At 46.2% G+C, this 16,415-nt stretch overlaps 1 protein-coding gene across 2 annotated transcripts in view; it reads right to left on the bottom strand.

Moving 5' to 3' along the window:
- Window positions 1–16,415, bottom strand: part of DOK5 (docking protein 5) — an 86,366-nt gene that overhangs the window by 33,531 nt on the left and 36,420 nt on the right. For both annotated transcript variants that reach the window (XM_015566536.1, XM_015566535.1), the window contains one exon: window positions 15,317–15,452. In XM_015566536.1, the coding sequence (XP_015422022.1) occupies window positions 15,317–15,452 (136 nt within the window). The remainder of the gene's footprint in view (window positions 1–15,316; window positions 15,453–16,415) is intronic.

Below are 16,415 nucleotides of genomic sequence, written 5' to 3' on the forward strand. Positions count from 1 at the left end.
CCCTTCCCTCAGAAGGATGGGCGAGTCGTATCCACCCATCCTAACAAGCACGTGCAGAGCTTCTGAGCGAGACAAGGAAAGCAAGCGCACGCCACCCACCACGTCACGCACCGCTGGTTCCTGGCCTCCGCGTCTGGCCTGGCTGACGCTATGGGTCGGAGACAAGGGCTGCGGAGCAGTGTGGAGTCTCAGCCACAGAACCACGCCACATCATCCTCTGGAATCTGACTGGTTCTGCGGCAGAGATTGTGTTTTTGGAAGCTGATCAGCACGACAGGAAGTAATGGTTCGCCGCTGCAGTCAATCACGAGCACCAGATGGCACGTTCGAGATGTGTGTCTGGATCCATTCGGGAGCAAGCATCCATCATCACGACACAATAATTCCTAATTCCATCCTCCATCCTCTGACTCCAACTTCCACAGGCTGCTCCTTCAAAGTGACTCAAGGGAGGGGTCTCTGCCACAGCAACTTTGCATATGCAAGTCACATCATCATTTCCCACCCACTCCACCTGCACAAGCAATGGCCCATGCAGCGGTCGCCAACCGGTGGTCCATGGACCACTGGTGGTCCGTGAGGTCCGAAAGATTGGCGACCGCTGGCTCAGGGTGGAGGTGAGTCAGAGCTACGCCCACGCCTGGATGTGTGCTCAACCTGGGAGACTTCCAAAGCTCACCCAAGTCTGAGAGGCCTCTGAGAGCATATACAAGCCATACTACTGGCTATGGGGTCTATGGGTAGGTGCGCGAGGGTGAGTCAGAAGGGACAAGCCAGTCCACGAGAGAAGAAATCACACTGAGCTCCAAAGAAACTAGTCTCTCGATGTCTCTGTCTCTCATTCTACCCAGAACTCAGCCGTCTCACTCACACCGCCCTCCAATTGCAATGACAGCGTCCATTTGGCTTCCTGAGCTATGTCCTCATGGGCTGCCCACATATTCTCCTGTGAAAACAATATTGAAAATATCCTCTCCCTGTGCTTTCTGGACTCCGGGTCAGTGGTTCTTCAGCTTCAGAGAAGGACTCCAATATCTCATGAGTAGTAAATGTCTTTTGAACCGCATCTTACAATATTCGGTTTATTTACACAAAATCCAGACCAAACGTCTCCCTCAAAAGAGAACAGTAGCATAGACAATAGTTTCTAAGAAAATAGAAAATTAAGCATGTGTTTGTGGGCCACACAATCTGACGATTCTATGCTTCGGTGGTTTATCAAACACCAGCTTCTAAGAAGATAGAATTAAGTGTGTGTTTGTGGGCCATGCAATCTGACGAATCTATGCTTCGGCGGTTTATCAAACGCCCTGGTAAAGTGCTAGCAAGTAGATCTCGTCCGGTCGGGAGCTGGGAGTAATTTATGCCAGAACCACGTTCGCTGCACTTCGGAGGACTTGCCGCTTGATGAAGCAGGCTCCCTCGGTCAGTACAAACTGTGCCCCATGCTAATTGCTGCGCTAGTGGCAGGAACCAATTCCTCAGCACAGCCACGCTGCTGTCCTTGATGGAGCTTTGTAATCATCTGGGGCAGCACTGGGGGTGAGAAGAGACTGTCCCAAGTGCAGGAGCCCCGCAGGCAGCTCTGCACCCGCCTCTGCCCCTGCTGGGCAGTGCGCGGCCTGCATGTTAGAGGAGGAAGGACTTCCTGAAAGGATCTAGTTTTCTCCCATGAGAGCGCTTCCCATGTCCCTGGCTCTAACCACAGGAAACCCTAAAACCAGACCGCAAACACTACACTCAGGCCCCGGGTGCCCTGTGTTCTCCCTCCGATTCGGTTCCCACTGAGTCCAAGTCCTGGGCTATATGTCCCTGTCCTGACCCTTCACTTACTAATGCTAAGCCATGGAGCCGCAGCTTCCCCCTCTGTCAAACGGACCTAATAACACTGCCAATAAAATGCAAAGTGTTCCTGCATTTTGGAAGGCGATGTAGCGACACTTATTTGAATTAAAAAAAATACACACTTTAATTCAGCAAGCCTACTCCTGAGTTTAGAAAATCCAGTTAAATAAAGTTTTTAGAAACTCAGTTAAATAAACAGTATATAAAGGCACATATATTTGTCTATTGCAGTATTGTTTATTCTTGGCAAAAAATTCTGATATTCCCATAGACAGGCTTAATAAATTAATTTTCCATTGAGACTCGGGAATATCACACAATGATGAAAAAGAATGAATAAGACCAAGGTTGGCAGACTTTTCTGTCAAGGTAAGAAGTGGCTTTGCAGGCTGTACACTCTTGGGCCAACTAACCAACTCTTCTGCTCCACTGTGACAGCAGCCATAACAATATGGCAATGAGTGGGCGTGAGTGTGTTCCAGTAAAACTTTACTTAGAAAACACACGTGACCTTTAACTATTTCCACCGAATATTTACTACTTAGTGAGAAAACCGGGGCGGGGAGGGGGGAGGATAGTTTTTAAAGTGTGTAAAATGATCAGACTTTTGTAAAACCAACAATGACCCTCCAATACCCATCTTGTGTATGTGCCCACACGTGTGTCTGTCTGTAGCTATGTGTATGGCATGTAGATACCTTTCTACACAGGATTGTATGAGTACAGAGGAAAACCTGGGAAGATAAGTGTAACCTTCTAGGTAAGATGCAGGAGTTGCTGGAAAGGGGAAATGAGGGCAAACACATGGGAACAAATAATGAAAATAAAAATCGGGTATAATCATCACCAATATGGTCACATTTTTGCAGTCAGTGAAATTTTACATACATGCATCTATGTAAAAACAAATTACACAGGATTCAAAACCCAACCCCTACCTCCAAGGAGAGCTGTGAAAATTAAACGAAATGAAGTGTGCAGGCGCTCAGCACAGGCCAGATGGAGCTGCTAGCTCCAACTTTAATTATCCCTCAATTAGACTAAGCCTCCTAGCGCGTGTTTTCTGCTCACAGGCTCCCTAACAACCCTGCCTTCCCCTCCCCCTTTCCATGAATTCTGCCCTCGGGTCTTCGGCACATTTGTTCACCGATTCCATCCATTTGTGTGCTCTGGGCATCATCTCTAAGCCACACGCTGCGTTTGGGGCTGGAAACGTAGACATGAATCAGACACAGCTCCCCTCGCTCCAGAACGTACAGTGGACGGCAGAGAGCTGGTCCACAGCCCAGCTTCGATCCTGCTGCTACCTGCCTCCACGGTGGTGCTCCCTCCCGACAAAAGGGCAGACCCTCTTCTAAGCAGTGTTCCTTTCCAGGGCGCAGAAGACTCACTGCACGTGCTCTTGGACCTGTACCTGGTCCTGGCACAGAGTAGGCCCTTTATTAAAAGCACTTGAACAGCCCTGGCTGGTTTGGCTAAGTGGATAGAGATAGAGCATCTGCCTGCGTATCGAAGGATCTCCGGTTTGATTCTGGTTAAGGGCACATGCCTGGGGTGTGGGGCCCGATCCCTGGTAGGGGGCGTGCAGGAGGCAGCTGATCAATGATTCTCTCAGCATGGATGTTTCTATCTATCTCTCCCTCTCCCTTCCTCTCTGAAATCAATAAAAATATATTTTAAAAAATAAAAAGCAGTTGAATGACTCAATCCCTGATGGATGGGTTTATTGACTTGACTGAATAAATGAATCATGAAGTGACTGAGAAACCTCTTTCACTACAAGTCAATGATGATGACAGCTCAGGTGACTTGTCGTCAGTAGGTGCCAGGAACTGTGTCCAGCTATGGCTTGTTTTATGCCACCTGACATAGCATGTGCCGATATAACCCCCTGTACAGAGGGGAGACAAATACGGGTGGTGAAGAGATTTGCCCAAGGACACTGGGCCGAAGGCCAGGCACTTCCTCCAGGACTTGAGGTTCACGTCACAACCTGTGTGCTTCTCGGAGAAAGTACTGAGTGTCTTAGGAAGACCTCAAAGGATGAGCTTGTGTCCTGGTCATAATGATAAAGACACCCGAATTTTATCTCCAAAGCTTAGAGAAATGGCAGCTGGCCAAGTGCCTGGGCTGTAAGGAGACGGGAACCCCTGGGCACCTTGAGGAACAGAATCGGCCAGTGACTGGGACACAGGCTCTGGACCCCCTGCGGCTCCCGGGCCTTCTCTCCCGTGGACACCGACTGCCGGCCACACGATCTTTCTTGGCTTCCCACTGGAAACCTTTCTCGTGGGCGGCCTGATCCTGCCTCCAGCGCTGAGCCATGAAACACCCAAAGCGCTCCTTCCTTCCTCCAACTCCTCTCCGCATTCTGACATTCACAGGAAAAGCAATGGGTGTTGTTATCATCAAAATGCTACCCAGACATCACAGAATATTATTGAACTGTCGAGGAACTAGAGTGAGCCGAGGCTTACTTCGTGAATGGGGAGACGAAAGAGAGAGAGAGAGAGAGAGAGAGAGAGAGAGAGAGAGAGAGAGAGACTGCTTTCCTCCCACGGAGAAAACACAGCAGCCAGTAGGTGAGCAGAACTCTGGCTGGAAGAACACCTCCATTGTGGCTGTGGCTTCGATGAAGCAGACTGCTCGTGAAATCAGCCATTTGGGGCCAAATTTCCAAGCGCAGCATTTTGCTGAGTACCAGATGCACTCCAATGGTTATTTTCATGGGGATTGAAAGTGATTTGCATCTATTTAGTCGGAGCCATCTGAATTCCCAGCTCCTCTCATAAAACAAAACCACTGCTCCCTTTGCTTCGGGTAACTTTTTATGCCTCCTTGCTCAGAAGCCCCTCCCCCACCTGCACATGGAGGCTGACACAGCAGGGACAGTTTCCCACGGCCTCATGAAGCGGATGTGCCGGGAACCTGGGCATTGCTGGGCATTGGAAGGGAACTGCAGTTGGTATTCCGGCTTCATTTTTCTTTTTCTCTACGCTCACAAAATTATCTAACCGATCCCCAGTTTGAACATTCAACAAACTTTTAGAAAGCCCTATGTCTGGCCTTGAGTTTCTTACAGACATAGGAGGGGGGTCGGGGAGGCCTGGCCCCACCCCACCCCCACCCCTGCAGGCTTAGCCACTCAGGGGTCAACTTTTGCAGCTAAGATCTCATATGGGCAGATTGAACCTTTCAACTCAATGGCTCACACTAAGAGCAGATGTTTTGGGGACGGGATGCCACAGGTGCGCCAGAACTGAGAGCAGTGGGTGGGGTCCTATTACCTGTCATGTGCTCACTCTGGGCACAAGCTCAGAGCGGAGGAGGGCTGGTGGGCATGGTGCCCCTGGCCCCAGAGATGGCTGCAGAGCAGGTACAACTAGCTCTGCCTGTGTGTGTTTTGGAGGTCCTACAGGAACCCCACCCAGCAGACAGGGCCTCAGCTCAATGGCTGGTGCTGACGTGCCCGTATAAACACCACCAGTGTCTTAGGAAAACAGCAAACAAGGGTGCTCTGCCCGGGCACCTGAATTCCTGGTGCTACCCGTTTACATCCCATGGCTGCAAGGCGAGTCTCTTTCCCGGGTCCCTCCAGGCCAGAGGTGTTCTGCGGGAGCACAAATGAGTAAAACCGTCTGGTTATTAAGACAACAAGAAAAGACAAGAACTATGAGACACTGAAGAGCATTCACCATCTCAAAATGGTAGTGGCTGCTCCACTTTAATTCAAGCCATGTTAACAGATATTCCTATTTTTCAAGAGGTAGAAATCTGCATTCTATGGGAAACCCTCTATGTTAAACACTGGGAACTAATTGAATTTTCTAAAAATATCATCTGTGCCAATATTTTGCAGACCAAATAAAAAGTGGTCTGCATAAGCCTGCCCACCCCTGCCCTCTAATCTCTGTCATCTACCTTGCTTTCCCTGGCCTGGCCAATGAAGACATCTCCCAGAGCTTCCTTGTTGCCTGGAGGTGAGCCAATAGATAGCTCTTCCCTCCCCCTTGTTACTCACAAAGTTACAAAATAAGGAGGATTTGCATTCCACACTTGGACAGGTCAATGGACCCTTGGGTAGGGACCTAGTAAGTGGTCAGTTTCCAATTCCGCAGAAACAATTGATTGGATCTCTCCTGAATGTTGAAACTTTCAAAGTTGGTGACCACCATCCATGTTGGCACCACCTCTGGTACCCTCCCCAGTTCTGCCTTCTGGTGGTCACATTCTGGTCATGTCCAAACTTTAATATCCTGGGGAAAAAGGCATACAAGGCAAAGCATGTGTCTGCTGGCAACCAAAAGCTGGACCCCCTGATCAATGATGCCAATGGCTTCTCTAAAAATGACTGATTCTGGTTAAAACCACAAGTGGCTTCTGATTTCACTGATAGGGACTTGGGATTATTGCTTTTGCCTCTGGCAAACTCCTGCTAGAAAGAGTAAGTCCACATGGCTTAGAAGGGGAGAGACTGTTTAAATAAGCTCATTTGTACCTACTGCCAAAAACCTGGGGTGTAGATTCAGGGTCAGTGAACTACAGCCTGCCTCTAGGCCAAGTCTTGGTGGCCTGGTTTTATATGGTCCAGAACCAAGAATAGTTTTTACATTTTATGGTTAAAAAAAAAAAAAAGAGGAGAAGAAGGAAGTGAAGTACTAGCAGCAGGAACTCTAGGTGGCCCAAAAGCCTCAAGGAGTTACCTTGGCCCTTCCAGAAAGATTGGCCAACCCGTGGCGGAGATGGATAAATCACTTCCTACCTTCTCAAAATTGATTAAAATGGCATTGAACTGATTCCATTTATCTCTCCGTCCTCTCACCATTCCTGCCTCTAGCCTCTCTGCCATGACTGATGCTGGGAAGTGGGAACACCATATTGCTCACCATGTCCATCTGGTCAACCAGGTGCTTTCTGCTCTCACATGAGCATCTTCGATTCAGGTATGACCTGCTGACTTACCACTATCAGGCTTTCCATTTCCTCTCTACTTAGGGAGCCACCATCTTAAACATCACTATTAGCTTTGGAGTCATGAACAAAGCTACAACCTGTTAGCAACATTCCGTGCGTTTCCTTTTCCTGCAGAGGCACAGCCTCTGGCTAAACAATGACCCCAGCAAAGTTATAGGAGTGGACAGCTCTGGGGAGAAATTGGATGGGGTAGGACAGCACTTCAGAATCAGGTGAAAGCATTATTAAAACCCAGCATTGCATGTTACTATGTTGTTATAAGAGATTGAAAAGGACATGGTCAGAAAATTACATTTTTCCCAAGGTACAGGAACAAAAGTCACAGCAGCTGTTAGAAAGGAGCCTGAGTTGTAGGGTAGTATCTGTGTCTAGATTCTATACTGTCTGAAGAAACAACGAAACAATGTCTATTATTAAACATAGGTTCATTCAATTTAGCCTCTTTCAACTTCTAATGGATTTGGCAGGAGTGTTTGGTGATATAATTCAATTAATTTTTTTAAAATATATTTTTTATTGATTTCAGAAAGGAAGGGAGAGGAAGAGAGAGAAATATCAATGAGGAGAGAGAATCATTGGTGGGCTGCCTTCCTGCACACCCCGCTACTGGGGATCGAGCCCACAATCCGGGCATGTACCCTGACTGGGAATTGAACCATGACCTCCTGGTTCATAGGCTGATGCTCAACCATTGAGCCATGCTGACTGAGCCAATTAATTTAATTTTTGCTCAGTGAAGTGTGGGTACTGGTGCCTGGATTTAAATCTTGGCTCCCTCCACTTTTAGCTGGGTCACCACACTTCAAACTTCTTAACCTTAAAAATAGGAGGACAGTGTCCAAGTCAACAGAGACACGTCGGTTGAAGGTTAAAAGTTAATACATGTCTAGTGTTAATACATACTCAGTGCACTTGACATATAGTAAGTTCTCAATAAATGTCAGATATCATCACCATCACTAGCAGCATGTAGCAAACTATAGTTCATCCTAAAACTCAGCTCAGGCATAACCTTCTCCAACAAGATGATCCTTCCTCTTAATGGACACCCCATTTCTAGCACCTGAAAATTTACCTACTAAGCTCTTAGCTTCAATCATTACCTCTTATCACATAATTTTTATACATTCCTAAGGCCTTCTTCTCCCCCATCGGTGGTATCAATTCTGTTTGCCATGTGCCAGAAACTCAATACTGTTTCTGTTCCTATAAATACAATTATGTAGCCATGACTTAAAAAAAAACTCAAATGAAGAAGAAAGACATACGGTGAAATATAAAAAGTCCCTCCCCAGACCTCATACTGTCGTCCTGCCCCACAAAGGTAACCAACGTTACCAGTTATCTTTGCATCCTCCAGAAGTTGTGTTTGTAGGCCTTGTGTGAGCATGTCCACTCGGCCTATCGCCCTGCCTCTTGCTCATTCATGCCCTTCACACATCTTTGCTATTACCAAGTGTGATTCTCTCTGTGCTCTTTAACGGCCTGGTAAAATTCCTGTGACATCATAGGCCACAGTTTCTCTAACTATCCTCTTCTAATGGGCACATAAGCTGTTTCCACTTATGTCTCTTATTACAAATAAGCTGCCCAAGAAGTGAACTTCATCTTCCTCAGTCATTTCAGCACCTCGAAACCAAGGCTCAGCAAACACTTGCTAAACAGCAGAATGTAAGGACAAAGGCACGTATCCACGGCATCTCGGTTTCTGCTAGTGTATCTTTAGAGTAAATTCTTACAAGTACTATTGCTGGGGAAAGAGATGTACCAATTTAATTTTGATAAATAAGGACAAGATGCCCTCCAAAGTGATAATAACCAAGTGAATTTACAGGACTATATTGTTGCATGATTTGAGGAATACAAATTGTAACTCCCTATCTAAATTTTAAGCTCCTTTTAAAGATGCAAAATGTTTTTCATACTTTAATTTATATTGTCCATAAGGCCTACTTTATTGCTTTGCAAGTGGTAGATAGGTGTTTGGTCAAAGGTTTTTGATTGATAATTAATATATCAGAATATAAAAAGGGTTTAATTCAGGAAAAGGAAAAAGCTGATAACTGCTTTAAGCAATACACTTTTCAAAAATTCCAATTAATCAGAGCCCATAAATAGAAGAAAAGGTAAGAAACATTTTCTCTTTGGGGAATTCCAGGTGGGGAGAGGAGATATAAAACCCCAGCAGGCAAGGCTCTGTTTCGGTATCTGAATAGTAACGAAATATATGCTGTAATTTCTTAGATTGTAGGGAGCAGCTATAGGGTTAAACCTGGACTGACCTGTTGGCAAAACCACAAACAATTCCATGCTAAGAGGGCACAGCCCTCTTAGCATAATTGAGCTTGACCTTATGATGCCCCCTAGATCCTATCTGGACAGCTAATGGGCTGAGGGGGTGCAGCAAGTGCTGCCAAAACAAGTGAAACTCACAAGAACAGTGTAACTATGGTGACCACTACCTTGTTTACCTCTGGCTATAAAATACAGGCTCAGCTTGCCTCTGGATCTCTCTCTATGGCCTCAGCCAGGCACAGGAGGTCCATTTAGACCAGCCGTGGGCAAACTACAGCCCGCAGGCCGGATCCGGCCCGTTTGAAATGAATAAAACTAAAAAAAAAGACCATACCCTTTTATGTAATAATGTTTACTTTGAATTCATATTAGTTCATACAAACACTCCATCCATGCTTTTGTTCCGGCCCTCCGGTCCAGTTTAAGAACCCATTGTGGCCCTCGAGTCAAAAAGTTTGCCCACCCCTGATAGACTGAGCTTATTCTCTTTGTCTTTTCTTTAATCCTTCACAGCGCCCCTACCCCCAACCCCCCCCCAGTCTCACCGAACCCTTGGACCCTTGGCTGTGCTGGCTCACATTGGATGCCCTCTCTCTATATCATTTTAAGTGTGTAGCCTATTGCTTTTTAAATGAGGTTGACTGTAAATGACTTTGGCTTCCAGAATTGTGGAAGAATTCCACTTGAATTCTACAAACTCATTAGCAAATTTTATTTGCAGAACCTAGTGTGGAAAAAATCTGTCAATTAAACCTGTCAACAAAAAAAGAGGGAACCAAGTGAGAGTCACTCAGATTCCACTCGCACACCTATGTACGCGTCAGGTTCCAGAATGCAGGGAGCCGGCACTGGGGCCCACATGTCACCTCCCATCCCACAGCCTGGGAAAGTCTGCCAAATTGCAGTCATTCTCCACCCTGTCGCTCGCTCGCGCCTTAAGAAAATTCTAGAAATGACAGGCCCGTCGTGGAATGAGGACCATCCCACACTCCTCCACTCCTTATTCCAAAATTAGACTCTGTCATAGACACTGATCTCCAAGGTGGCAAAAATAGCGGCTTCTCAGGGAGCCCTGAGCTGTGCCCCAGACTCCCAGTGGCTCCTCCAGCAAGGCAGCCGGCAGCTGGGCCATCTCACTCAACAGGGGGCTCTCCCCTAATCCAGGCCCACCCTCCTTATGGAGCACCCCCTTCAGAGCAGTCATAATAATACACTGCTTTAAAAGCAATAAGGGAGGGGAGAATTATGAAGTTGCTTTCTGGTGCCAAAACTACCAAAAGAAATAGGGTGTCCTGAAACAGTGTTTTTTTACAAAGATATACTCTAAGTTGATATTTCTGAAAGGTTTTCATGATAATTTGAGAATGCTGAGTGGGGATATAAGAAGGATGTAAGGGCTTTCACACTCTCCAAGGGGGCGAGGCATTGTGGCTGCAGGTAGAAGCTCAGGACCAGATGCAGGGATCCTGCATTCCTGGCTCCAATAATAACGGGCTTTACAGCTGCAGGTTAGTGACTTAGCTACTCTGAGAATCAGTTCTTCTCACTTATATGACAGGGACAGTGATTCCTTCCAGGCCAAGAGTCAGGAGTAATATTCTCTTGAATTGTAAGCCCCAGGGGAGCATGGGCCTCACCTGTCAATCACCACTACATGCCACAGCACATAACAGCACCTATGTCCTCAATGAGCATTTTGTAATGAACAAATGAATGAGAATGCGTGAATGCATCTACTTCACAAAGATATTGTGGTGATCAGAGGAAAAGCAAGTAGAGTGTGGCATATTGCAGGAGGCTTGATGAACCGTAGTGGCTATTATTACTAATGATCCTGGCCTATAGCAGATGTTCAATAAATAAATGACATCATTAGCAAAACACCATAAAGTAGAAAAAGTATCAAAAAAGTAAAATCAATACACTAAATGAACAGGACCCCAGAAGTCTGCATGGTGAGGGGACAGACAGTAAGGTGGCCCCATGATCTTCTCATCCAGGTCTTCATGCCCCCAGTGCTCCCCTTCTCTGATGGTGTTAAGGACTTGTTACTTGTTTTTAATTAGTAGACTATGACAGGGTGATGAGACGTCGTTTCCATGATTATGATACTTAGGATTGTGACCCCCACCTAGCAAGGAGACTCCTCTCTCTTGCTGGTTTTGACTAAGTAAGTGGGTGTGTTGGTCCATGTGGCAAGGCTGGTTTTCATCCAAGTCAACAAGAACTGAGGCTCTCTATTCTACAGCCACAAGGAATTTAATCCTGCCAATAACCATAACAGCTTGTAAATGGATCCTTCCCCAGTCTAACCTTCAGGTGAGACTGAAGCCCAGTGGACACCAGTGCCACAGCCTTGTGAGAAACTGAAACTGGGACCCCAACTAAGCCATATGAAAACTCTGACCCATAGCAACCAGGAGATAATAAGTGGGTGTGTTTTATGGTGCACAGTTTGTGGGACTCTGTTACGCAGCAATAGAAAATGAATACATGTAGTAACATAAGCGAGACATCCATTGCCACAGCATGGCATAAATGCCCAGAGAAGGACCAGTTGCTGAGTGATGCCGAGCATGGTAGGCACTGGGAGAACTGAAGATGCCATTCTACATAAGGGGCAGATATTACTGGGCAGAGCTTATGGTTGCCATGTGGGGATGTGAGACCAGTGTTACCCAACCTTTTCACTTTTCAAGACAGTACAGAAATCTGAGTTTTATGTGAAACCTTCATTTTTGAATGTTGGCCGCTAATTTGGAATTTTTAGACAGCAGTGAGAAGATCTCATGCAGGCAAAGAAAACATGTATTAGGGGCTTGATTCAGACATAAAGCATAATTTGGGGTTACCCCAGCAGGTCACCCCTGCTCCAAATTTGAACCCACTGATTCCAAGCTGGTGGTCTTAGGCCTTCAATCCAAGGGTCATCTTGAGGGTTAGAAAGAACACAGAAAGTCCTTAACATGTTGTCTGCCACAGGGGAAAGGCATGATACATTTCCATTACTATTGATCTTATTATTGCATTCATTTCCTATGGCTGTTGTAACAAATTACCACAATGTGGTGGCTTTAAACAAAAGCAATTTATTCCGGAGGCCAGAAGTCTGAAATCAGTTTCACTGGGTTACGATCAAGGTGTTGACAGGGCTGGTTCCTTTTGGAGGCTCCAGGGAAGACTCGGTCCCTTGGCTTTTCTACCTTCTCGAGGTCATGACCTTCTGGAGGCCACCTACATCCTTCAGCTCACATCTCCTTCTTCCACCTTCAAAGCCTTCAGCATAGAATCTTCCACTGTCTGTCTCTTTCTGTCCCTCTGCTTCCAACATCTCATTACCTCCTGTCCGACTCTGACTCCTCCTGTTTCTTCCTATAAGGACCCTGTGGTTAGCTTGGGCCCACCTAGAGAATCCAGGGTACCCTCCCCATCTTGGGAGCCTTAGCTTGATCACATTGACAAATCCCTTTTGCCACCTAAGGAAACATTCACAGGCTCCAGGGACTAGGATGTGGACACCTTTGGGGAGCCATTACTCAGCCGACCACAATAGCAATACTTGCTATTATTATCCAACCCACACGCCTCCTCTTTATGACCTCTGGGACACAAGGTCATAAGTCTGATCAAAGCTAATTCACTCCAGGCCGCAACGTCCAACTAGCATTCCCACAGTGCGGGATTCTGTCTGGGGGCGAAGTCAGCTAGCAGTGGGCCAGGGCTTCCTAATAACGAGTCTAAGCCTGGAGGTTAGCTTCGCTATCTTTCTCCATTTATGACCTTAGCTATCTCAGGGAAGCAAGCCAACAGTGACATAAAGGCAATTCCTAGTTGAGAGTATAGCCATCTCTGGGTGGACCCATTTCCAATGACCAGAAAACTCAAAATTGTAGCCCAGGGAGGGTGGCCAGTCATGTTATCACTTGCTTCATGTTAGCACCGCATCTCTTTTCTCCCCTAATCAGAAATTGATTCAAGTATGTGGTTTTTAAGCCTTCTGCAATCCTGTTTAACTCCCTTGGAATTCAGATCTCATTTTGACACTTACTCATTTCCATCTAAAACAGAACGCTATTGCTTTAAAATCACATTCAGTTGTAGAACTCCTTCAGCATACAGTGAATTAAGAACGAATGTTATTTTCCAGTTAAATTTGCAAGGGGATAATCTGAAGGCATGACTCAGAATCCTGATTAATTTTAGCGGAAGTAATGAGGAGGTTGTAAATGGAAAAACGTGTGTGTGCAGAACTTGCCTTCCAAGCACACAACAATTTATGCTAATTGATGGCTTCACAAACAAGGTAATCTTGAAAAAACCTGCTCAGATGTTTGAAGGCGTCTAATGGATAGCTATACAACTTTAATGCAATCACATGTTGCCCTGTAAATCTGAAGTGACTTGAATTCAACTGTACAGCTGACTAGCTAATGTCTATCCATCCACCCACCATCCAATCCAGCCAGCCAGCCAGCTATCTGCCCATCCATCCATTTATCTAGCTCTATAGTGATATCCAGAGTTGGTAAGCATATGGGGAAATGGATATCAAATCTGCATTAATTCAAAAAGAATGTTTTTAAATGATGAAGGGGAAAATATTTCATGATATGTGAAAATTACATGAAGTTTGAATTCAAGTGTTTTAAGAACACACCACACCCATTTGATGATGTTTTACCTATGGTTGCTTTACCTAAGGAGTTGAAATAGAGACCATCTTAGTCCACAAAGCCTACAGCATTTACTCCCTGGCCCTTCACAAAAAGCTTTGCCGATTCCTGCTCTGAAATCCTGAAGCAATGCATGCACAAGCCACTTGGGATAACTCAGGACTGCTCTGGGACAGATCACATTACTAACATGCTTTCCCTCCCTCTTTACATCCAACCAGCCCACATGTTTACATCAGCAATGTGCAAACTACCCTAGTGCTAGCATGCCAACACAGTGCCTTCGCTTTTGCAGATTTCCTTCCAGATGGGCAGCCCTGCATGTGTTTGAAGCCATGATGCATGATTTGCATTGTTTAACTCTTCTGCATTCGACTACAGTTTCATGTTATTCTTCTCAAAGAAGAAACTCAAGAATCACAGTTCTCGGTATGAGTGACAGTCCCTAATACCAAGCAACGAACAGGATAGGTGTCCCGAGAGAGCGTCTGCGGATGCTCGTTGTGTTGGTGTTTGTGGAGTCTCTATCCTGGAAGACTATGGAGGTTTATCAACCAGAGATGACAAATGCATGGCTATGGGCAAGATGCAGCCTATGGATAAGTCTTCTTTGGCCCACAAATCGGGACAGTTTTGTTGTTGGCTTTAATTAGAATGAATTTCCAACAGTTACAGACTGGGAGGTGCATATACAGACTCAAATCCTTGGCTTCTCTGAAAAAAAAAAAAAATCAGGAGATCTCCTCCATGGAGCCCAAAGTCTCATGTCAACAGTTGTCAGGTCTTCGGCTTTTGAGATTTCATTCCAGTTTCCTCTCAGCCCTCTTCTCTCAGTTATATTTTTCCCCTGATTCCCATTGACATTGGAAATTACAACATCTGCTACAGCGATCACCATGTATCTATAGGCAGATAACCCACATAGCTGTGCCCACAGGTGTCCATACACCCCAAATTGACTCTAATGTACATACTCCCTGCAAGTATGTCCCAATAATCATGTCCTCCCTAAATCCACACATTGAAATCTTAACCCCAAAATGGATGGTATTAGAAGGCGGGCCTCTCGGGACGTGACTAGGTCCTGAGGACAGAGCGCCCTTATAAAGACACTCCAAGTCCCCTCTGTGTGTAAGACAGAGAGAAAAGACAGCCAGCTATGAGCCAGGGAGTGGGCCCTCCCCGCAGACAGTGACTCTGAGAGCAGCTTGCCCTTGGGCTTCCCAGCCTCCCAGGAAGAGAAATAAATAAATGTCTGTTGTTTATAAGCTATCTAGTCAATGGTATGGGTTATAGGAGCCCAAACTGATTAAGGTACACACCTATGGCACAAAGTACATAAGGAGGTGACTGCCTCAGCCACGGGCCACTCCAAGCCGTCCCAGGGTGACATCGGATCTGAGGAATACCTGGGTGAGGATAGGAGTAAACCCCTGCTCTAATCGCTGGCTGTGGTTTCCAGCACAGGGATCCCAGGTGGCAGCCGGCGGCAGTTCCCACTGGGACCTGAGGACGGAACCCCGACCTACCATGGAGTTTTTCACACTCTGCAGCAGGCGCTCGTGCTGCTCGGCGATGGCCAGCGCGGCAGAGTGCACCTTCTGGTAGATGGCCTCGCCGTCTCGCGTCTGGAAGATAAACAGCCCCTCGCCAGTCTCACACATCCTGTGGAAACAAGAACAGAGCTTCTGAGAGCCCCGCCCCAGGAGCCAGGCGCCAGAGCCTCGGACGCACCAGGAGGCCAGACCCAGGGATGTCACGTGAGGCGAGGACACTCATGCCCATCTGCTAAACAGAGTGAGCGAGAACCCACATTTCCAACGAGCTGCTATGACTACAGGCAGGAACGCATCTCTCTTGGCTAACATGGTGATTTTTTTTCTCAAGAAACAAAGCAGAAAGTTAATAAAATAAAAAAGGCCATTTCTTGATTTTTGGCATAATCCTTGTACTCCGCTTTCCTGCTGTCAAAGACTGCTTCCCCCTTCAGTCCAGGAATCAGACCCGTCAGCGTCCCCACCGTCCAGTTCAGAGGTGAACTAAGGGTTCCATGACTCCCAGGCTCGCTTCTAACTTCCCTTACAGATGATGCCTTAAGGATGCCTTCATTTCCAAAGTCAGAGATTCAATCTGACTCCAGCTTCCGCTCAATGTGACCAAATGCAGCTGAGAGTTTTGTTGGGGATCATGATGGTGCTGCATTAACGTGGCCAACAGAAGAGCAGGTCCCCCAGGGAAGCTCTGTGGTCTGCTGGTTAGTGTTAATGACTCAGAGGAAGGTCATCTGTGCCTCAGACTGCTAAACCAGAATGAAATCCATTCACAAGGGAGATTGGTACACACAGGTAGGCAAGAAGTTAAAACGTGCTTTAATTGCTGAGCATACTTAGTGTGTGTGTGGGAAGGGGAGAGGTGTATATACATACACGATATGTAGAATTACCAATATATTTAATCACTCTAAATATTTTAAAGGACGTGGGCAAAATTACATGCAAGGATATTTTTAAAGTTCTGATTTTGATCTATACATCTATCGACAGTAAACAAAGAGGTTGCTTTTGTTTGTTTATTTTAAAGACCTTTATTATTCAAAGACACAATACCACTCCCTCCATCTCAGAATCT

The sequence above is a fragment of the Myotis davidii genome, unplaced genomic scaffold (assembly GCF_000327345.1).
Source record: "Myotis davidii unplaced genomic scaffold, ASM32734v1 scaffold343, whole genome shotgun sequence".
In the NCBI taxonomy this organism is placed as follows: Eukaryota; Metazoa; Chordata; class Mammalia; order Chiroptera; family Vespertilionidae; genus Myotis; species Myotis davidii.